The 24,735-nt window shown below is 42.2% G+C and overlaps 1 protein-coding gene across 6 annotated transcripts in view; it reads right to left on the bottom strand.

The window, feature by feature from the left end:
- lyst (lysosomal trafficking regulator) overlaps positions 1 to 24,735 on the bottom strand; it is a 67,331-nt gene that overhangs the window by 29,000 nt on the left and 13,596 nt on the right. For 3 of the 6 annotated variants that reach the window (XM_078273574.1, XM_078273576.1, XM_078273580.1), the window contains 9 exons: positions 18,382 to 18,580; positions 15,686 to 15,776; positions 12,331 to 14,431; positions 7,165 to 8,113; positions 6,898 to 7,083; positions 4,601 to 4,757; positions 2,083 to 2,294; positions 1,892 to 1,958; positions 1,372 to 1,481 (listed from right to left, as the gene is read on the bottom strand). In XM_078273574.1, the coding sequence (XP_078129700.1) occupies positions 1,372 to 1,481; positions 1,892 to 1,958; positions 2,083 to 2,294; positions 4,601 to 4,757; positions 6,898 to 7,083; positions 7,165 to 8,113; positions 12,331 to 14,431; positions 15,686 to 15,776; positions 18,382 to 18,580 (4,072 nt within the window). Of the gene's footprint in view, positions 1 to 1,371; positions 1,482 to 1,891; positions 1,959 to 2,082; positions 2,295 to 4,600; positions 4,758 to 6,897; positions 7,084 to 7,164; positions 8,114 to 12,330; positions 14,432 to 15,685; positions 15,777 to 18,381; positions 18,581 to 23,264; positions 23,369 to 24,735 lie in introns of those variants that run through there. The other 3 variants (XM_078273579.1, XM_078273575.1, XM_078273577.1) reach the window with 3 other exon arrangements.

Below are 24,735 nucleotides of genomic sequence, written 5' to 3'. Positions count from 1 at the left end.
CCATTGTGTAATTTTTTTTTGTTGATTCTTAGCAAAAACCCCTTTGTTCTTTCACAAATATGTGCTCATTCATGTGTAATTACTTCCACCAACTAATCAAAGTATTCTCGTACGTGTAGAATCTGCCATTTAGAATCATTCAGAATACATACGAGCGAGTCGCTCGAATGACGGCCACCATGTTGCGCCTCCATCTTTAAAATACATTAGCCAAAGAGGGACATACCGCCGCCTTTTGCGCTTTTACACTCAGTGGCACTGACCGTGATGAATGCCAGGGAGGGAGGGGGCGAAGATTACTTGCGACTGCCGGCAGATTTGAAAGCCTGTTGTAAATTGGAGGATTTTGCCTATTCTCGAGGACATGTAACAGAGGCGCCAAGGAAGTTAAAAAGAGAATTAAAACGACAACGCGACAGGCAAAGCAACAAGACCAAAGTTAATATTGGAGTGGCTTTTCCAAGATGGAAAGAGCTCATAAGGAGCAAGGATTTTAAAAAGGGACGCCAAAGTTGCCCTCTTTCTTCTCGTAATTCTGCCCATTTGTGTAAATTCGAAGTTTTATAGTTGCTACTTGCTTGACTAACTATAGCATGGTTGTGCATAACGCTAGAATAACGTCTATGATACTTTTCCTCACGTCAATGATGAAAAAGGATTGTCTACCTTGTAACATAAACGTAATCAAATGTGTCGTGATTTCCCTGGCAGACAACTCCTGTAATGGAGTTGTAACACAGACTAGCTACAGCTAGAACAGCTGCGTGTAAACGATGGAGATACTAAGAGCTAATTTCGGTTTCATTGACATTGTTCATACTGCTCAGAGAAATATATTCAGAAACACAATCCTCCGTTGCTTCTCTCCTACACTCTAAACATTGCCTTACGCTATAAATCTCATACAATATACAGAATAACGAGAGCACTGATACTTTCCTAACATTAGCATATGTTTGGGAACCTGATAGCTGATGAAATGGTACCAAAATAACGTAAAACTATTATTACACTGGAAGGAACACTCACGGACGAAGTCGTCGCTAATTTCGGGTTTGGCCACCGCAAGAGTTTAAACGCGCTCGGAGTGTGTGTGTGTGTGTGTGTGTGTGGGGGGGGGGGGGACTAGAAAGTAATATTCAGTTGGTTGTCATATACAATTTCACCGCTAGATGGGAGAAATTCTTACACAATGTAGCTTTAAGTTAGCTGCAAGTGAATGTAGCCCCGGTGTGTTTTACGTGGACTGACTGCGTCGGACTCTCTTTATAGACAGTCTATGGTCGGACTCCTTTTAAAAAATAATTTCATTTGAAATGCTTGTCAGCAACTGGTCATAAGGCTGAGTGACTGATAGAGTTTGCTATTTACAGTAGGTGGGGTCTTTTCCAAGAAGAGGCGAATCAATAGAGCCAGTTCCTCTGCTGTGATTCGCTGGCTCACCATGGCAACCAGCAGCTCCACTAGCACAGCCTGGCAATCTGAATGTAGACACACGAAGAGCAGATTACGTTAACAGTTTTCATTCACTTGGGCATGCACCAGAACACGACAGGCAAAAAAAAAAAAAACACAAAACAGCATCACTGCCTGCTTTGCTCTCAACAAAAAATATAAATTAAAGAAAAAGACACATGGCAATATCTTACAATGCCAAATAAGATAAACACAAATTCTATATATAAAATCAATCCATTAGGTACAGATTTCCCCAGGAATAACTACAATTATTCAGAATGAGTATGCTGTTTGAACCCTGAGGACCCAGTCAAAATGTCAGCAGCAGGAAAAAAATCAATCTTAAGAACGCAGCAAACTGAGTGTACCCAATGTCACACATGAATAATATCCAACAGTGTCAGATAAATATGAGCCAGAATATATAACAAACCTGTAAAGGAGGGGTCTGTTTGGCTGAGGATGTTGTGAAAGCCAGACAGGATGGTTTTGACTCCTCCCTGTTAGACCAGAACAAAGGGTCAGTCATTATATTCCTCAGAGCACAGTTGAGGAGAAAAGTAAGACACACACATACTGCTCAGGCGGTTAAGAGTAGTAGAAAGAAGAAGGGGTCAGTCCGACCTGGTCATAGAGCAGGGCAGCATTGCGGTGGTTGGCGTGTACAGCACCCAGCAGGCTGTGAAACACATGTCTCAGAACCTCCAGGTCTGGGGAGCCAGCGGAGAGTAGCTTCAGCTCCATAATGCAGATCTCCGGAAACAGCAGCACGCCACGCCTGGGCCCGTTTGCCACCGCCACAAACTCACGCAGCACAGCAGACTCCACCTTTACTCCTAAGAGAACCACCACACACACCAGGGCAAGATCAGAGACACAACAAGAGACTCGCACACAGACATGGAGAGATGATAAACGTCACGCTGACTGGCACGCCACACATGCTAACACAGAACGCACACTGGCCGGCCGTGTTGCTGAAAAATCTTCACAATCCACAGGCATTCCCTGCTTAGCTTGGAGGCAGTTCATAAAAATGAATAAGCCTGAGTCCTGTGCTCAGCCTCAGAGCATCATGGGAGTCCCCTCATACTTTACAGGAGAGCAGCCCAGCAGGCTCTCACGCAGCTTCTGGGACCTCCTTTTATTAATGAAGCTTGCTCTCTCTCTCTCCCTATGAACAGCTATACAGTTTGCCTCCAGTTAACACTCACACATCCAGATATATACTGCTGTCAGTACATATGAACTAAAAGCCGTATATGCAGACTTAGCGATGTTAAATTAAATTGCAGCAAACCATACGTTTGCATTTCATGTAATTTTTCGCAATTTTCGGGAAAGAAAATGTACTCGGTGGTCCACAAATGATTTCGATAAACTTCTTCTCACATATTGCATAACTGAATAAGAGAAGCTGGCAAAGTGTAAATAGTTAAATATGCGATAACTTTGTTTAATATTGCGATATTACTTGCATAAATAAACAGATATTGAAGTGCACTCAGTTCTGCCTTTCTGCTGCTTTCAGTAATTTGCTAAAATACAACAAATTGCTCGTTGACTTTAAACACAAAAGGTCTGACTATGAATAGGCTTACGACAATGCCATCCTAAGGTAATCACACAGCACAGCTGAATGCAAGTTTCAAAATAAGGCTCACTAAGTGAAGTAGGCAACTACACACAATAAATCAACATATAATCAACTTGACAAATCAACATTTGTTGAACAGCGAAAAATGGAGGATGGGTCTCTCTCCACCCATTTCTTTCAGAACCAGAAAATAACGGGAGTAATGCTAAGGTTTTCAGAGACAAGATAAGCCACAGCTCTCACCGCTGTTGCTTGTGGCCCGAGCAGAGGCCTTCGGAGGCTGCATTACGCACGGGCTTGCAGCCTGAGACATCAGCCATAAAACGCCCGCCGCTTAGGATTAGATGACCCACAAACATGCTGTTGAGGCTGCGGTTACACTCGCACACACAGAGGGATGAGGAGAGGAGATACTGAGCTACGCCTCGTGTGTGCGCTGTCCATGTGAGGTGTAAAATTGTATTTAAAAAAAACATTATTATTGTATAATAATCAAGATCAAGAAAATGGCTCAAGCTTTGTGTCATATTTCTGTGGAGCCTGACATGAAATAAAAATCTATACATTTTTATTTCTCCAATTCTGGAGGGCCCTTTCATGCTCAGGGGCCCCAGAGCACATTCCCAGACAGCCCACTGGTAAATCCGGAAATGGTCTAGCATGAGGTAAGCATTTAAGATTGACTGTTTTCCAGGATACAATATTTTCCAGGAAGTTAAAGTCTCCATTTGATGGCTTTAGGTCACAAGATTCAGCTCATGCGGCCACAGAGTGTAGTTGCCTGCAATTGTAAAATGTAAAACAATGATTGTATTCTGAGGGGATGAAAAAGTAAAAAGGGTGTTATCAGGCCACGTTCTTAACCGGTGAGAACAGAGTGGAGAGGCAAAGCTAACACAAGAGGCTGTTGTGAGGGAAAAAAGGCGCTTAGGCCTGTTTTTTTTTTTTGCTATGTCATATGTACGCAATATAAAGTAGCCACTTGTTATTGCCAAATATCCTCCACAGCAAACTAAAAGAGGATGTTGTGTTTTTTTTACACCCATGATGTTGCTCAATATAAAATCCTCCAGTTAATGCAAGGAAATGCAATAATGCAAAATAAGTCAACAAATGCGTTGAGTGATCAATTCAATAGTGGGAGAAGGAAGATTTCCCAAGGCTAAAAATCAGCAGGTTTTAAAAGGTTGAGACCAATACATGACCTCTCAATCCATCAAGTTTAGTCTGCTGACATTTATCAACAACCAAAATAAAATGTTACAGAAGATGGACTACATGAAGTAGAAGTGATTAACAGTGTTCTTAAAATAAGCCCAGGGAAATAAAAAGAGTGAAATATCTGCAGTGGAAGACTTACAGTGAAAGCAAAGCAAACAGTACAAGTAGCGTCAAACCAGCCAAAGCTACTATCATTAGGAGTGTATACAGTAGCTGTGGATTCTTAAGGAGGCGTAAATTGGAGTAAGAGAGGGAGTGTGTGTGTGTGTGTGTGTGTGTGTGTGTGTGTGTGTGTGTGTGATGTGGCAGTAAGTGTGGACCTACCCTCTTCCTGCTTGGCCATGTCTTCAGGGTTGCTTTCGCTGTCAGCGTCGTATCCCTCCTCCTCTCCCGGGGGCTTGAGGCCACAGCTCTGCACCTCGTCCACCTCCTCAGACAGATCGCCTGCTGGGGCCACCCCCTCCGCCAACACCTGGAGCTTCTTACAGAAAGAGAGAGAGAGAGAGAGAGAGAGAGAGAGAGAGAGAGAGAGAGAGAGAGAGAGAGAGAGAGAGAGAGAGAGAGAGAGAGAGAGAGAGAGAGAGAGAGAGAGAGAGAGAGAGAGAGGAGCGAAGGCAAGAAAAAGTAATGAATTTCAATCCCTTACAGTCCAAGTACAACAAGATCTCTCGGATTCTCGGTTTTTAAAAAAACAACAACAGAATGGTATGCTAAAATATACCAAGCATGACAATCAGGATGACGATCCTACCACTAATACAGCAAATCATTTGTCAACAAAATGTTTTCAAGTGATGAGGGGGGGGAAAAAAGTACAAGATTTTGGTCATAAGACAAATATCAGCTGACTCGCAGTGCACTCGCACAGCCCAGTTCCTTGCCGTGAACGGCCAGTCGTCATATGTCACACACAACTACACACACGCACTCACTCAAGTAAACAGTCAAACTCTAAACCGTTTACCAGTTCAAACGAAGAGGCTTACTGTAATACACACCCACATTCCTTTCTGCATAATACTAGACAGCTTTGATATTCAATTGTGGGTGAAGTGAACATTTCAAAGAATAGTCCTTCGGTGGACAAACTTTGTGGTGGAAGACTAATCTTGGAGCTTCATTGTACACATTTGTAATGGTTAAGTGAACATCACACTCTGCTGAGCTCACGAAGAAAGAACTAAGCTCTTAGGAAATAGGTAAATCTATTATATAAAATGCTAAATCCCCCCGGTGTTGGAACAGGCTTAGTCAGACAGGCATTTTAAGACTTGTGATAAACACGTCTAAGGCTGTGAGATAGGAGGCACCCACTACCAGGCGGGTAGTCAGTTTAGTGAGGACAGCCAGAAGAAAAACTAGACTATGTTTTGACATTTTTTGGAACAAATAAATAAAGCAAAAATGGGGTGTGAGCAATAAAAAAAAAAAATAAAAAAAAATATGAAATATGCATTTGTTAATCTTTTGTGTTAAAGGTCCCATGACATGGTGCTCTTTGGATGCTTTTATATAGACCTTAGTGGTCCCCTAATACTGAATCTGAAGTCTTGGTGCAGAATTACAGCCACTAGAGCCAGTCCCACAATGAGCTTTCCTTAGGATGTGCCATTTCTGTGTCTGTAGCTATTGAGGAGGGGAGAGGGGGGGGGGGGCAGAGCAGAGAAAGGGGAAGTAACCTTCCTCCTTATGACCTCATAAGGAGGAGATTCCAGATTGGCCCAATCTGAGCTTTCATTTTCTCAAAGGCAGAGCAGGATACCCAGGGCTCGGTTTACACCTATCGCCATTTCTAGCCACTGGGGGACCATAGGCAGGCTGGGGGAACACATATTAATGTTAAAATACCTCATAAAGTTAAATGTTCATGCCATGGGACCTTTAATAATAAAGTTAATCAAGCAAAGATTTCTTGTCCCCATGACAGTGACTCATTGGGCACATTGGTTGAAAGATAAGTTCATAGCATTGGGTAGCACACAACAAGATGCAGTTTTTCTGATCACACATGCTCGTTTAAGATTGTATGATCTCTCTTGACTCTAGTTCTCACCCCTGTCTAACACCTTCAGAAGCATTTGCTCTTTTGTTGAAACAAGTAATGAGAATTTGTTTGATGAAAGGGCAAGACAAGTATTTTTGGGCATCTTAAGCCCCTATTTTAGAGCTGACAGTAGAAAGACAACAGGGAAATAGGGGAGAGAGACAGGACATGCAACAAGGGTTTATGGTCAGGAAAGATGGAGTAGTTGTTAGTTTAAGAGGAGGATTTTTTTCAGTTTGTAAACAAAAACATTTAAGGTTTTAATTAGAAATTCAGACAAGAAGTACGGTGGCTGCTACGGAAACCCAATCTTGTGCATGTTAAATTTGGAACCGATGATCGATCGAAACCAAATTTTCCAAACGATTCCAATAAAGAAACGATTCAATTGGAATTGGAATTTTTGAAACGATTCCAAGTTGGAACTGGTTCTCGATGCCCAATCCTACTAATGAACATAGATATAACATCCTGTAGCTGCAGAGGAATCAAGTGTCTGATTCGCTATAACCTGAACTTGCCTTGTGTAGCTACACAAAAACTTGAGAATAGAAAAAGTTGCAGTAACTTCACTCACAGTTTCTCCCAAGGCAGGACTCACCCTGTCTGGCTTCTCCTCAGGCGGGTCAGGACAGGGTGATACCTCTGCCAAAGCCACTCTCAGGAGAGAGTCAAACAGAGGAACAGCAAGGTCAGAGTTCACCACCCCTGAGCGAGAGAGCTGGTCTCTCACCTCAAACAAGGTCTCTTCCACTGACTGGAGCTATAGACGAGAGGAGACATAGCAGTTTAATTCAGGGTGTGGTCAGGGATTAGCTGATCAGTATGATATTAAACTACGTACCTGATAAGAAAGCTCAGGCTCTATCCTCTGCAGGGCCGAGTTTGCACTGTGCAGACAAATAGCCAGCAAGGCCTCAAGGAGACGAATACTTTGTAGTTGCCATTCTTCCTCCAGCTTCTTTGCTGGATCTTTGGTTTTTCCCTCAGCTGGACCAGTGCTGAGGGCGTCGGCTGAATCACAAGTTGTCTCCTCCAGTCCCAGTGAGGTAGCTGGGGCTGTGGACTCAGGGCTGCCTTTGCCCTTACCGTCCCTCTTCTTCTTTGCTTTCCCATCCTTGGTCTTACAGGAAAGTTTCTGAATAACCATGGCCATAAGGCGCAAGCAGACATCCAGTCCTCCTAGCCTGAAGAACTGCCTCTGAAACAAGGGGCTGGCCAGGTAGATCCACCGACACACTGACCAAACATCTACAGCCCGTCGTAACTGCTCTTTGGAGGGCAGAGCCACGCTGTCTGGGGACAGGTAAGGCAGTCGCCCGCCAAAAGGTTCACTGGCTGTACTGTCGTAACCTGAAGTGTCCTCAGAGTCATTAACTGAGTCCTGGTCAGAATCAGCCTCTTTGCTAACACAAAGGAAGGCCACACACAAGAAAAGGTTTATAACATGGAGGTGGGTCTCTGCTCGGCTGCGCCCTGGTCCAAGGCCCTGCCCACTCCGGCTTTTATTACGCGGATATGCCTCCTTTAGGCCTTCGTAGAACTTGCTGAGGCTCTGTGGGCCCTCTCCAGCCCCTCGGGACCCCAGTTCCTCAGCCAGGCCTAAGACGGCCTCCCTTTCTTCAGCATCAACACACTCTACCTCCTGAAGCACCCCGTCAGCCTGCTGGTGTCCAATCCCTATTATTAGAGTCTCAAACACCTTCAAAGCCAAAGAGCGTGTCTGGTCTAGGTAGACAAGCTCCGTCACCTGATTGAGCCCGTTGCAACTGACGAAAAGGTCTCTGATCACCCTGGAACAGAAAGTATTAGAAAGTAAGCAAAGTAAAGCAGAAAATGGACATAAACATTACACACTTTCAATATCAATATGGGTAAATAGCAAGACTCAATTCAACACTTACAACACTACACTATGCCATTCATTGACTTAAAACTTACCCCCAGGAAGAATATATATATATATGCATGTGCCTCTCATTGGCCAAAGAAAGGATTAATATGGTAATACAAGGGTGAATTGCATACATTTAAACTCTTCTAGATCTCCCAGCAATCCATCTATACATTGCAGGAATGTCTGTGTGTGTGTGTTAGGCGCCTATCTCTAGAACCGTTAGTCCGATGGATTTCAAACTTGACAGGTGTCTTGCTACGGGCACGAGTAAGTGCGGTGCCAAGTTTGACGTTTGGATTAGAAATACAAAAGATATTGTTAAATATATATTGGTAAAAGAAGCACACATTGGCTTTTGCTGCTCTAGCTGCTGGCCACTCCCCCTCTCACACTACACACTGACTGAGCACAACGCAGAACCAGAGACAGAGAGGGTCGAAGAAAGCAGCGGCGCTTTGGCAGCTAAACTGTGACATACACCTCAGGCCAGAGTCGCACTTAAGTCACACAAAGAGCTGACTTCAGACATGACTTGCGACTCGACCCAAAAGAATTGACTCGGACTCGAGCTTCGAGACTCGCCAACAACCTGTTTTCATGCAATTATTGCTTTTAAAATCTAAATGTATTCATGTATATTTTCCTATATTGGCACATATACGTTGGGGAAACGTATGACGAGCATGTCCCCTGCCCTTTGCTATAATGTGCAACGTAACGCATGCGCTGGCCTTATGTGCGCGCATTTACATATCAAAAAACGCATTGACGATGGCGACACCAAGTCCTCCCGGAGTTGTGCCTTTTGTTATTAGTTTTGCTTTCAATAACTTGGTAAACAGTGGCAGTAAGCGAACAGCTACATGCAAGGTGTGTGGCACCAAGATAAATGATGCCGGATCAACAACGTCGAACTTCATCAGGAAACTCAAAACGCATCCAGATAGGTCAGTCACTTGCTAATGTGAAAGAGATGTTAAATTTAGCATATATCGTCACAGGTAACAAGCTAACCATCGCAAAGTCTTCTGTTAATGCTGGGAACATGCAAATCGTATCTTTATAGTTAGTAGTTGCTGAGGCTCAGACATCCATGGCGCACAGGAGGCGGGACGCACGGATCCATCACCCCAGGAACAAATGCTGTGTCAGTTGGGCAAACTCATGTGATGCATAATTGATCCCGTAGATGATTTGTAGACTATTGAGTGAACAAGGTGTACCCGGTCCACCAAACACTGGGCCGTCTTGACGGTCTTAATTCTGCACATATTTCTGTTACTGTAGTCCTATTTACTATTTCATTCATGCGTGGCGCAGCGGATCCGTCCGCACTGTCACCTGCCGTGGAGACGCTGGCCTCACTAACCTCTTCTCCTCTGAGTCGGATCTCCCTCGCGCTGGACTCAGTTTCACGGAGTGTACTAACACTTGAAAATAAATAAATTGCATTACATCAGTGCGTAAGATGGATGGATCTCTCTCTCTCTCTCTCTCTCTCTCTCTCTCTCTCTCTCTCTCTCTCACAACTAGTCAGCAGATATAATTTCCTCCAGGGCCCAATAGCGCCTTTAAATATATAACAGTCAACTTCTATTAACATGATAAATTAACTGTGAAGGACACCACATGCTAACTTTGTACATAAACACACCAGCTATATTTGTAAAATTCCATCTTTATATACTGCATTTGCTTTAGTATCTAATATTTGTTGTGAATTTATTTTACTGAGCCACAAAGACAAATTGTAGTCACATTGTGTCAAAGGTATCTGAATGTGAATTATATGCTTAGTTAGAAAACCAAAGCCAACATTTGACCCTTTTAAAATGTGTTTCCTACTGGTATACACCCACTGTCATAGTAGTGATAAATAAATTACACTATTACAATGCAGGGTAAATTAACTTAAAAGAATAATGTGTCACCTCTGAGTGAAGGTTAAATCAACATTCGGTAAGAGAAAACAACACTCTCACGAGATGTGCTGACATTACAGTATACACTGACTGAAAAGAAAAACACTTTAATCTCAGCATGGGATTATTCAACCAGTGTGTTAAGGAACTGAAACAGATGTTCACTTGAAGCTTTGAGTGAATGGTTAAATTTAATAAATAATAAACTTGCTGATATTTCTTCAGCTGTCCTCTAAATGTATGCAGAGTTGATTAATTCATCCTTTTCAGAACATTTCCTCTTTTCATTAGGGGTGTGCAACTCCATCAGGATGACTAACCATTAGCATGAATATGTAATGTTCTCATTTGAAAAATAGGGTGCTCTGTCATGTAGAAAGCTACAGCAGTGGTGCAAGATGATGAAGAGGCAGGCAAAATGTACGGTACTTCTGTAGCATTATTTAAGCCATTTAGGTAAAGGATAAGATCACCCAAACAAAAGATATTTCATCATTATCATTATATAAGTGTGTGAGAATACAAATATATTCCTTTAGATCAGTGTGCATATTGGATAATGTCACATATAAAGTACACTACTGGGCCCAAAGATAGTTTGGCTAAAAAGCACTCTTATTATGCAGATTTTTATTCAACAGTTTGGGAGAAAGCTGAGATTAAAAAAAATATATAAAATATGTAATTGGCCCACCAGATGGAGCTGTACACGCTAACCTAGTGAGATTGACCATACATATGCAAGAATGGGTGGTTTCGCCCTGTACAGAAGCAGTTCAGTAAGCATCCTTCACCAAGTCAACGTTTTCTTAATCTTGCTATGCAGTAAAGATTGCAATTTGTTAGCGATTTTCAGTATGTTTGTTTTTTTTATTACTAAGACCAGTTGTACGTAACTTTGAGCAACCACTGTTTTATTGACCATGTGTGCTATGACCTGACGTTTCAATATAGTGATAATTGTGATAAAACAGGCTTAATCTAAATGTGTTAAATATGGAATTCTTAGAGCTGTTTTGAACAGCAAAGAATTAAGAGACATTACACTCGTATAGCAACAGTAAGTTGATTATGTGGCCATATTGTCTCAATTTAACAGCCAATACTGTTTTTTACCCTCACTGTAGTGGTAGATATTTTAGTCAATGGGTCAAAGAGTACGGATGAAAACCTGTTATGGAAATTCTGAAATCAAGACTCAAGTACTGGCTCTTGCCTAACTCACACTTTTATTGGTATGCTACAATGGAATTCATAAAGTATTTTTGTTATTATTAAAAAAATAAATCGTGAACAAAAAAGGTATACATTCAAATGTACATCCCTGGAACAGCCAATTAGATCAATGAGCTTCCTCATGTAACTTACAAATATCCATTGAGCAGCAGTAGCTTGGTGTTTCTTTTACATAAGCATAAGGACCTAAAACTGTCTCTAAAGTGTCTTTTGAGGACAAACATCACAGCTGTTAAGACTTTGAATGCCAGTCAAACCTGCAGAGAGCAGAACATCATACTCTGAATTTGAATAAGGAAACCAATCCGCCCACTGCTGACAGATTGCCTCAAAGCATCCATCCATTTTCTATACACACTGATTCTGTTTAGTCATATGGGGACTCAACCTGTCCCAGCATGCATTGGGCAGGAACACACACACACAAACTCAATTTTCAACTGATAATATAACAAAACTGAAAACCTAATTAATACAGTACAGTAATATATACCAATTCAATTTTGGCAGCATTTTGTTAAATGTTTCCAGACAAATACCACAAGCACCTGCTTTAGCCTGACTACTGTACTCGTAACAGTGTTACATAAACAGACAATAATCTTCCATCTGTCACTCAGTCCACAGGTCTGTAATAAATTATTGATTAGCATCAATTAGCAATGACCTGAAGAGACAGATCGAATGACAAACAATGTCCAAGTGGATTAGGTGTCTACCTTGAGCTTGATCATATTTGTTTTATAAAAAGGAGCCATCCATTTCTTGTGTAAGAAATGTACCAACCATCTGGATCACTTTATTGTAATGAAGGATTAGTGTATACACAGATTATTGATGCTTCTGCACATTGACTTAACCCGAAAACAGCTTGCAGCTACACATCTTTCTACAACCACTAAAAAAAAGACAGATGACCAAAGACACAACTTCAAACTGATCTGAAACCACTCACCTTGATTTGAGAAGGGCAGGTAACGTTTGCAGGTAAATGAGCAGTACCTCCACAGGTAGGCACTGCGTGTGATAGCTGCAGACCTGAGTACAGACAGTGGAAACCCCCAGCTGTTGGGAATGGTGGGCCAGCTCTACCCCTCTCTGCAGCACAGGGTTAAAGATGTGTGTGTAGAGCTGCCACTGCACTATAGCATTGCCCCGCAGGGTCAGGTGGCACACATGGCCAGCTATCTGCTGGCTCAGCTGCCAGTCCTCACCAAACACTAGCTCCTGATAGGCCTCCAGAGCATCCCACTTCCACAGCATGTCCTCTGCCCCCCCTCCACTTGGCAGAATACCCTGGGAACGGTAGCACATACTGGTAGAAATGGCTGAAGGTTCCCCGTGCTGCAGTGTCTCTTCCAGACCTGGGAGCTGGCTGCTGTCCAGAGTGCAGATGTTACAGGAGGCCAGTTTGGCTTTTTCTGAGGGTTGCCCCCCACCAAGCTGGTCTAGGATCAGTCGGCCCAGAACACTGAGAACATGAGACTGGTAACTATGCAGACTTGGAGCTTGGAAGACATGCAGTAGGGGTCCTACAACAGAACGGGGGTCCATACAACAGCATATTCCAACAGCCTGGACCCCAGCCAGTACCTGCAACACTGCTGGCCCACTGGGGGACAGTCGCTGCAAGAGCCGCAAACATTGGTGAGCATAGGCAGCAAGGCAGCAGCAGCGCTCGGGGTAACGCACTGTATCACTCTCCATCCCTTCCTTGCCTTCCCCATCTTCTTCAAAGGGGTTGCGTCTGGCAGTCTGCTTGAAAGCAGAGACGGGCAAACCTGAAAGGTCTCTGTGATGATGCAGGAAGTGGGAATATTCACAGCGACGGTGGCGGCGTCTGGCACACACAGACTGATGCAGTTGCTCTGACTTTGCCTTCTTGACAGCACTGATGATCTTAAAGACCCCTGCAATTAGACCTCGTAGCCTCTCTGAAGCTTCACCTCCTACTTCAGAATCCCTGGCCCTGCCAAGTCCCTCCAGCCGCAGCACTGTGGCCTCGAAAAGCTCCAGGCCGCGGTGCTGGACAAACTCATGGATCAGCTCCAGAGCCTGGCTAAAGAAAAAGGGGTTGGGTGTGGAAGCCTGCAGGCAACCCAGCAGCACTTGTAGTACTCCCTCTAGAAGCTCTGGCAGTAGTAGCGCCCTGTGGCGATAGCGGGAGAATGAAAAGTCATCCTGGACCTCCTGCAGGGTCTTCTTAGGCCGAGGAGCAAAGGGGTCTTTCTGTCTGTCCAAGCAGCTCCGAATTTTGAGGGTGGCTCTCAGCAGGTCTGTCAGGCTGCGTCTCAGGCTATCTGGGAGGGTTTCACTTAGACTCACATCCACTGACATCAGGTGCAGGATGGTGCGTAGAAGCATCCGCTGGACCAGCGCAATGGGCTCTTCCGTCCAGCCTCCAGCAAGCTCCTCTACCCCCGTTGCACCTCCACCCCCTCCCCCTGGACTGCAGCAATCTCCAAACTCAGTCAGGATCTCAGTGAGAGTAGGTACAACGCTGACTGCCAGGCCAGGGTTGTGGTTGATGCTCATGTCAAATTTACAAACCTTCTCCAGCAGGGAAAGCAACACATGGCAAAGATCAAAGGGCGAGTTTTCCATGCGGTTGAAAATTGATATTGCAGCTGGGTCAGTCAGGGTTTCAGTGTCCGCTGTCTGGGACCCAGGGGCTCGAGGGTGGGGGTACGGTGCACTCATGGTTTCTGTAGTGGTGGTGGATTTCAACTGTGAGGCCTCTGAACGATGATGCTGACAGCTTACTCGGATGGTGGAGCCATGTGACCGTCGGCTCCTTGCACCACCGGGGCCTGGGACAGCTTTGTCTTCAGGGTTGGCTTCTGAATCTGAGGTAGAAACCTGAGACTTCCGAGCATCCTTTACAGAGTATCTCTGCGCTGTCCTGCGTGACCTCCGTGACTTCCAGGAGCCACTGCCAATACGGGACCTCTTCCCAGAGTTCGGTTCATTTGTCGCAGCCTTCTGTCCTGCTCTGAGAGGCGCGGCCTTCACCTCAGGGCTAAGGAATACCTCCAGTAGGGACGGCAGGGTGAAATCTGTCAACATAGAGAAATCTGTCAGTTTCATTCTGAACATACATGAAAGCCTACACACCAATGTACTGGTATTTTTGAGTATTACCTAACTTGTACACTGATGTCATATTGGATTAATGTCTGTTATGTCACATGTTAGGTATTGGGGCTTAAAAGCAACATATATCAAACACCAGCCATTTAGAATTTTTAATTTCCAAAAAAACAATTCAAAAAATTCCCCCCAAAAAAGTTTTTTTCTGTAAGATAAGTAACATAAAGCTCAGCTGCATGTCAGCAGCCATTCTGTGTTTGTTTAAACACACTCAGTGACTAAGAATTAATTAAAGTAAAAATGTCTAGGCTCCATGTTAGATAGGATCAGCAGTACTGTACTAAATACCGGTGTCATCCTGAGGTCACAGGCCTCTGCAAACACTAGTCTTCTCCTGTTGTGTGACACTAAAATTCAACATTAAGTTAGTCTCGCATTGCCAGACCGTACTCCAGCGCTGTGTCAGTGCTGGTGTATGGTCTGGCTACACTGCTCATCTATTTTGGGATAGTGGAAAGAAGAAAAAAAAAACCCCGCTCTGGGTTGTTTGTATTTCTTTTAACTAATCACAACTGCCCTGGATGGCTCTAAATCCTGGATGCAGCGATGGTACCCTTGCAAAAGAGAGAGCGGAGATAGTTGGATGTCGGGCTTTATCCCGGCAATCTACGTTCTGTAAGCCAGACTAACATTAAGGAGACACTGACTACAATGACTAACACCAGATTTATCAATCTCAAAATGAGCACAGTACACGGTTAAGCAAATAAAATACTACAATAATAATAAAAAATGTGATAAGAACACCACAGACTCTATTTACAGTCAAAAGCAATGTGCACACATTCCACTGCCTTCACATAAACCGAAGCTAATGCTGAAAAATGGCTTAGCCTTAATAATTGGTAAAGAATGATGTAAAAGATGGAAGATTAAGCAAATATACTGTATAAATAAAAAAAAACTGAAGAACATTTCTGGCCAATGAAATGCAATCTGCAGTGCCTTTCAGTTTGTCTGTACAAACCATTTTACCGTAGGGTTTGCAAATGACAGAACTGTAAAGCGCAGCAAATTTCACACTCATAAAAATGAAGTATGTAATTGAAATCGTTAGTTAAAAACCAGGAATACGAGGTAGTCACATGCCATTACAGCTGCGCTGCCAACATTGATATTAATATGAACAAGTAATAGAGTAAGTGTTTGTGGGTACTGACCTGGGGCTTTTTCCTCCTGCACAGGGATCTTCCAGACCAGCGGTAGTAGAGACAGCAGCAAAGTGAGCAGCTCCTCCCGGCAGGTCAATTCCTGCGAGTGCAACAAAACGCACTGAGGTTACCTCAAAAGTTTCCCCTGCCCCTCTTCCTTTGGTCACACTCTGAAGTCACAAGCAGACACTCCCATCAAGATGAACTCTTGTCTATATTCAGTATAAATGTCCCTTTGCATTTCACTACTTTCAAAAGAGGGAATATATCTACTCTGAATTTGCTTTGTATTTAACTTTTTTCCAAAACATTTATCCCAGGAGTTCTTTGTTTATTTGTGTGCATTTAGTTAGCTAGTTAAATAGTCTTCAGTGAAATGTGTCAGGAAGCAATGTGGCATCTACATGACAGCCTTACTTCCAATACCTTGGGGATCTCATGTCTATTCAGGGCATACCTCACAGCAAAGAGAGAACCAACTCCTTCATGTGTTAATTAAAAAAACATCAACAAACTCCTTTCCGTGTGGATTAAAAATGATCAGCTTGCTGATTTTACAAGATTGTCAAAACCGTATTAGAGTACAATACAATATTTTATTTTCACTGTATAATACACACTGCATTAAAGCATTACATGTTGTGCAGTTTATTGATGGCAATGGGTCTGTCACTTTGGTGTTGTTTATGCTTAGACAACAGCTGCCAGAAATGACAGACATTGAATTACTAATAAAGTATATATATATATATATATATTTTTTTTTTTAAAGATACCCTCTTACTATTACTATTTTCATGAATACTTTTACTTCTATTTAATTATAGTTTTTGGATAATCAAACTATAGCCCAACCAATTATGGATTTGTGAATGTGATATTGAACTGATATCTGTATCTGATAGCGATATACTGACTTCTGGGGCCCTATTTTAACAATCTAAACGCACGGCGTGAAGCGCATGGAGCAGGTGCGTTTAGGGCGTGTCCAAATCCACTTTTGCTAGTTTGACAGCGGAAAAAAGGGTCCATGCGCCGGTCGCATGGTTCAAAAGGGTTGTATTTAGTGTCTTCATTAATTCATACGTGTGTTTTGGGCGTAACATGCAATAAACCACTCAGAGTGTCATCTCCCATTCCCTTTAAAAGCCAGGCGCGTTTGGACCTTGGCGCATTGCTAATATGGCAAGTGTCTTTGCTAAAATAGCAAAGACACTTACGTCGCTGCGCCGGGTGCAAGATAGGGCCCATTGTCTTTATTATTTTTAAAAAGGCAAGAAGAGACAGCCAGGAAACGGGGAGAGAGAGGTGTGACATGCAGCAAAGATCACCAGCTGGAATGGAACTGGCGACATTGCGGTTATGTGATGTGGACTCACTGTTACCATTTATTCATATCAAGATGCTCCAATAGTCATTTTTCAACATAAAAATACAAACAATTGATCCGGGTCGCTTGGATTTGTTTTACTACATACTGAGCAGGACATTTTACAGTATAAAAATAAACTTGACAGTGCTCACTGTAACACAAATGACCTCATACCTAGTTTGGCAGCTTCAACTCTAACCACCTTGGACTGTAAATTATACCGCTTTTTATCTGGTGGTAGCTTAGCATTTGCCATTTGAATTATTCAGTTGATGATGTACCCAGAGATGACATTTTTTAACAGTGTTAAAATGACAGTAATACGGGTATATTTTGTGCATTGTATGATATAAATCATTCTCTATGCTGAGAGTTACGATGGCGCTGTCAACTGTTCTAAATAGATATGCATATAAACATCAACATCCTGTGTGCAACAGCAGCAGAAGGAAGAGACCAACTTTCTGCAATCAATTAGAAAATCAAACATGTGGGCACTGCAGAGCTCATTTCCTCTACAGATATGGCCACCCTGCAAGCTGTTGTAACACCAGCCACAGATGTAGAGATGCAGTCTAATAGGCCACTAAACAAATATAAAAGACAACATTGTCCATGTGGTCGTATAATAATTGGGTAGTGTACAGTGTCTGGAAATCAAAACGGGTGTTCAGTTTCTCATGTCTGAGTTAAGGTACAGTCACAGAAATGAAAGCATCTCCTAATGTGAAAAACAATTGCCAGCAGGGCATTGAAATATGAAGTGAAGTTTAAACTCCAGTGAAAATTTAAAACAAATATACAGTATCCTCTATTTTTATTGATGGTTTTATTGCACTGTGGTCATTCAATACCCCTTTAATCTTACCGTCTGATGTTATGTTTGCATAATCTTTGTTTCTTTATACTGTATCTCTATTGCAAACTCTGTCTGCAATTTCCTTTTTTAAACAATGTTTATTTTTTTTATTAATATGCAATGTTCAACATGCAATTTCCTTTTGATGAAAAGAGATTGCAGTATTAAACAGCTGCATGAAAAAAGTTGAATAGATTAATTAAACCATATGAGGCGGAATTTAAAAAACTTAAAGCAGTGGCCTAAAGCTTTGGGTGACTATTACTGAGCAACTGAAGTGAACTGAGCAAATGCTAATACTACTGTATTAGCATGTACATAACTTTGCAAAGGCTGCAACCCCCATTGCGGAAACTACAGTTTAAATGCACATGCTGTATAAAGTGGCCTCAAGGGGAAGAAGGCTGATCTTGAATGATCAGTATGGAGGTTTTCTTTTCATCATTATTAATTTGTGGCCTTGAACATCCTCACCTGGTCAATGATGGAGTCCAGGGTGCTGAGCAACAGGAAGCCCCGTCCCCTGACCAGGTACTCTCCCAGTGCCACCATGTGACTCTCCTCCTCATCTTCCTCCCGTGCCTCCGCTCTCTGGGCCACTGCGCTGCATAGCTGATGTACATCAGTTAGGAACTCTCTTGCCAGTGTGTTACTGGCCCCACTCATGTCTGAGCTACAACAGAAAAGATCAAACACATTAAGGCTGTGCGGCACAATCAAATCTGTATACACACTTAAAACTACTATGTGGGATTATGAGGTTGTCCTTCATAAAAGAAACCAATAGGTTGCCATTTCTGGGTAGATTCATGATTTTTAATTTAATACTGTAAATAAAAATAAAGTTGTGAAATCATCTTCATAGACTTTAATGGCCAAACCACCTCCTTATAAATATCAAGTCCCATACTTTGTTTCTACTGCTTTAACTCTTAATAGAGACATTCTTTGGCAGTGAAAATAGCAGATTTATAAAAAGGTAGCAAACTGAGGTTATGGAAGTAATTTTAGAGTTCTATAGTATTACATAAAACATACAGATATACTACATCACTTGTTTCATCTGTTCAGTTAATTCAATGCTCACTTGGTTTCTAAAAATGATATATTTTGCCATAGTATGTTGAGATGACAGGGTAATTGTGAACTATATATGACAAGACTGTGTCCTCAAAATTTAAATATCTGGGTATTACAGTCGCTCGCTCATATAACCAATTATTTAATTGGTTAAATGTAAACAAAACATGATGAGGTGGAGGACTACCCCTATGTCTATGGTGGGGCGTATTAACCTAGTCAAAATGAACATTGTTCCCCGCTTTCTCTATTTTTTTCAAAATATTCAAATTTTTCAGAATCAGAAAGGGTTTTATTGCCAAGTACGTTCTTTAACACATACAAGGAATTTGTTTTGGTGTTGTTGGTGCACGTCACACATTCTTTAGATTGAATATTAAACAATATAAGTATAGGTACAAACAATATAAGTATAAGTATATTTACACAGTATGTATTAAGTTAAAAATAAAGAATAAATAAAGATATAAAGTGCAAAGAGCATTACAGCAGAGAGAGAACAGTGGCATGAAGGTGGAGTGTCAGGGTGGTTTCCGGGCCTTGTTAATAAGGCTAGTGGCGGAGGGGAAAAAGCTGTTCATGTGACGTGAGGTTTTGGTCCTGATGGACCTCAGCCTCCTGCCAGAGGGGAGTGTCTCAAAGAGTTTGTGTCCTGATGTTCAGCTCTCACTTGAGGTCCTGGGAGATGGTAGTTCCCAGGAAGCGGAAAGACTCCACAGTGTCAATTATGGAGCCACAGAGGGTGATAGGGGCAGGTGGGGCTGAGTTCTTCCTGAAGTCCACAACCATTTCCACTGTCTTTAGAGCGTTGAGCTCTAGATTGTTGTGCTTTGTCACCAGGTGGTCAGCCTCGCACCTGTAGGCGGACTCGTCACCATCAGAGATGAGTCCGATGAGGGAGGTGTCGTCCGCAAACTTCAGAAGCTTGACAGACTGGTGACTGGAGGTGCAGCTGTTGGTGTACAGGGAGAAGAGCAGAGGAGAAAAAACACAGCCCTGAGGGGATCCGGTGCTGATGGTCTGTGAGTCAGAGACATATTTCCCCAGCTTCACATGTTGCTTCCTGTCAGACAGGAAGTCAGGGTTCCACCTGCAGGTGGAGTCAGGCACGCCTAGCTGGGAGAGTTTCTCCTGGAGCAGAGCTGGGATGATGGTGTTAAAGGCAGAGCTGAAGTCCACAAACAGGATCCTGGCGTAGGTTCCTGCGGAGTCCAGGTGCCGGAGGATGTAGTGGAGGGCCAGGTTGACTGCATCGTCTACAGACCTATTGGCTCTGTAGGCAAACTGCAGGGGGTCGGTGATGTCTTTGAGGTGTGAAAGCACAAGGCGCTCAAAGGACTTTATAACCAGAGGTCAGGGTGACGGGTCTAAAGTCATTAAGTCCTGTGGTCCTTAGCTTCTTGGGGACAGGGATTATGGTTGAGGTCTTGAAACAGGCTGGCACGTGGCATGTCTCCAGTGAGGTGTTAAAATGAGGTGTAAATTGTCTATGAACACTGGAGACAGCTGATCAGCGCAGTGCTTCAAGCTGGATGGGGAGACAGCATCTGGTCCAGCAGCTTTCCGGGGGTTCTGTCTCCTAAAGAGTCTGTTGACGTCCCTCTCATGGATGGAGAGAGTCGTCACTGAGGTGGGTGGGGGGGGGGAGGGGGGGACCTTTATGGAGGGCATTGGTGGGGAGGCCCAGGACCCTGCTGAGGTGGGGGAGGTGGAGCACAGTGGCTGTAGCTGTAGGGAGGTGTCGTGGGGGATGGTGTCAGGACTGTCCTTTTGTCTTTCAAATCGACAGTAGAACTCGTTCAGGTCGTTGGCTAGGTGTCGGTCATTGAAGGAGTGGGGGGGTTTTAGGCTTATAGGTGGTGATCTGCCTAAGTCCTTTCCAGACAGTCGCAGAGTTGTTCGCTGAAAACTGGCGTTGGAGCTTCTCAGAGTACCGTCGTTTAGCCTCCTTCACTGCCTTGCTAAACTTGTACTTCAACAAATTCAAAGAGCTGGACAAAGCCATATCAAAATTAATTTGGGCTGGTGAACATCATAGGCTCAAGAAGCCTAACTACAAAGAACCTTCTACATTACTATTGGGCATGCAATATACAGAAAATACTAGGATGGAGGGCACATAGTCAGGGAGATAGGGCACCAAGCTGGGTTAGGATGGAAAACAATTTCACTTCAGCCTACTCCCTTGCCACTACACAGCTGAAGTCTGCTACAAAGATGAAGATTAACAATCCAGATGTAATTCATGCTCTCAGGATTTGGGCACAATTTAGAAAACATTTTAATTTACAAGGCATCTCATTCAGGGCACCACTACTGCATAATCACTTGTTTACACCCTCAAAGCTCGACCTAGCTTTCAGAGCTTGGCATTCAAATGGCATCTGCTACATACAAGACCTTTACATAGATGGGGTATTTGCCTCTTTCATTCAGCTCTCAGAAAAATTTAACCTCAAGACCTTTGACCATTTCCGCTATCTTCAGAGAAGACATTTTGTTCAACATAATTATCAAGCTTTTCCCAATTTGGCAACCCCAACACCACTGGATAAATTACTGGTCATAGCAATGCCACATAGAGGCGCCATCTCCCTCATTTACACCTTCATAAGCGGCATAAACCCACAGACAGTAGCTAACATAAGAGAATTTTGGGAAGAGGACCTGGGCTTCAGCTTTTCAGAGGATGAATGGAGCAAAATTCTTTGACAGGTGCATGTTTCCTCACCATGCTCCAGACCTGGCTTGCTACAATTTAAAATTGTTCACAGATTGAATTTCTCCAGGGTGAAACTGGCAAAAGTGTTCCCCTCTCTAGATCTGTTATGCGAAAAATGTCAAAGTGCTCCAGTTAGCTTAATACACATGTCCTGCCCTCGCTTACAAACATTCTGGGATGCGGTATTTACATCACTTAGGGAATGCTTTAGGCATTGCTACTGAAATCCATCCAGTCACGGCCCTATTTAGGACCAAGCCTGTTGACTCCCACTCCCGGTGGTAAGGGAAATCTCACACAGTGGTGACATTTACAACTTTTATTTACTAGCCCGACGCCTTATCCTGCTGAATTGGAAAAGCCCAAAATCTCCATCCCACACCAGGTGGCTTAAAGACGTCATGTATCATTTAAAGTTAGAAAAGATTAAATACTCACCTAGAGGAAACGTGAGAGAATTCTATTCTATCTGGGGGTCTTTCATGGACTATTTTGAGTTTTGCGGTTTCTGCGGGAGACTGGGAAGAGGTGTAGTGCTACCTTGAGGATAACTTTGAATTAATTTTTTTATTTAACTTTTTCATTTACACACACATATACATACATATATATATATATATATATATATATATATATATATATATATATATATATATATATATATATACACACACAAAAATATAAAAAAAAAGTAGTCCAAATTTATGGTTCCAACCAAATTGCAATTAAAACTTAATTATGTTTGTTGTTTATGTGTGAAGAATGTTGTCTCATGTAATACATAACAATGATCACAAACTTGATTCTTATAATTCTTGTTCTTGACTCTTATATATACACTTTTTTTTACATTTTTTCTTTTTTTTTTCTTTTCTTTATGTATTATTTTGTCTGTGTGTAGGATATACCCTACCTTGTCTTTTTGTTTGTGGGCGGCAAAATGTAGGCTCACTTTACTCCAAATGTATACTTGTACTGAGGGTGGGGAGTGGGTAGAAGACGTTTGTGTAGGTAATGTATATTGTGCTGTATATTTGTGTATTTATGTACATGGCAGCACTGTTGCGCTATGTACAATTGTATAGAAAACGTGTGAAAAACAATTTTTAAAACAAAACCCAACACCCTCAAAAAGCTTAAGATAACAACATAGTGACATCTAGACAATCAGGTTATTCGAACAACACCCATCTCAATAAGCAAAACCAACGATTGTTCCTTCGTAGAATGCCTCCATGCTAGTATGCCACAACCACGTGTTCCACCAAATGTAACCGACAATAAGCAGTAGGTCTCAACATAAAACACACACCTCACATCTCTTTCTATTCACCGTTGAAGATACACACCCCTAACAGAACAGACCCAATTACACTTAGTGTTCACTTTTACAAGTTCACATTTCTGCCGTTAAGGTGCTGCTCTGACCCAAACATACTTACACCAAAAATAACAACAATATAATACGTAGAGGAGTGCTAGGTTAATATAATCTACAACAAGTATTTACTTGTTAAGCCTCTGTAATATACATACATAGTCATTCTCATCTTACCAAATGTAACTGGGCCAAACGGTTTCCTTCCAGTCATCTTGTGTTTTCTCCAAGCATGACTGTAGCTCTGCTGGCTGTATCTGCATACCTCCTCACACGACTGCTGACTTAATTTTCTGTTCTGGAGCACAAATTCCATTAAATTGGAATTTCAAATGGAAGCTTTCCAGTTTCGCAGCAGATCAGCGTATCACATGAAAGCATGTGATGTCACATGGCAAGGGGACTGGCCTTGGGAATACTGACAAGCCCCCAGTGCCCTGTAGAAGACCTCGGTAATTGACCATCATTCACAGTAACAGCCTTGTATTCTGTACTGCAACAACTGTTTTGGGATTTGTTTTTAAAAATCAACAAACAGGCCTACTAGGAACAACTAGCAAAAGTGCCAAAATTGATGAAGCATAAAGTATTCTATATTATATTATAGATGAAACCCAGTGTACTCCATTCTATTCTTCTATTATTTCTAATTCTATTCTTGTCTCTTATCAAGATTACAAGTTTACAGAAAGTACTTAATCTGTCAACAGTAATTCCATAAACATGTGTACAAATTAATGCACAAGCCATGTTTTTATTACATTTGACATTAACTATATAGTTTAATTTATTGCAGCTTTATTTATAGTTATTGAGTAAGAATAATTGAGGCCACAAGGTTTCCATAACAAGTTGGCTAAACGCATCATGCTTTTCACTCTCTCTATTTTAATTTAAATCACTAATACATAAGTCACTCAGGACTGCGATGGGAATGACATGACAATTGAATACATCATGATAACGGAAGATTAAAATTGAATGTTTTTTGTAATTAATATCAATAATAGCAAGTGTGAAGCTAACCTGTCATGTTCTTCCTGCATGCTGAAAGCCATCTCATCTTCAGGGTAACAACACATTAACTAACTTACAAACTGACAATTTTAAAAAGGAAACTACAATTATAACATCATACATCTGACTTGAGGATTCTATGACAAACCCACTGATCCATTTCTACAGCATTTGTTAGCTAAGTGCTTAATTGTTGCAGATGAAAGCTCAAAACATTTAAAGCATGGAACATTCAATGGTTGATCTAACCGAGTGAAACATTAAACTGCCTTAAGCTCGTCTTTAAACAAGGACACAACATTTCAGCCATTTTAACCAAAACCCCATTCAAACTAATCACTTTTCAGCTGAGGGAACACATAGCTCACGAATGCTAATGTGCTTGCTAAATTCTAGGTAGTGTGTGTGCGTCACTTATCAACACTGAACAGAATACAAACAAGAGGCACTTGAGGTGCCAAATATCTACAATTTCCCTCATTAATATGCAAATATATGCAGCAAGGTACTTCAAAAAGCTAATGCGCCATGATTACCTAATGTCTGCAACCTCTACTATATCGGTGGGGGACACACTGTCAGATCATTTCTTCTAGTTCTTTTAAAAATGACAGGGTCGATGTAATAAATC

Source organism: Sander vitreus, chromosome 17 (assembly GCF_031162955.1).
Source record: "Sander vitreus isolate 19-12246 chromosome 17, sanVit1, whole genome shotgun sequence".
In the NCBI taxonomy this organism is placed as follows: Eukaryota; Metazoa; Chordata; class Actinopteri; order Perciformes; family Percidae; genus Sander; species Sander vitreus.
This window is presented reverse-complemented; position numbering and strand designations above follow the sequence as displayed.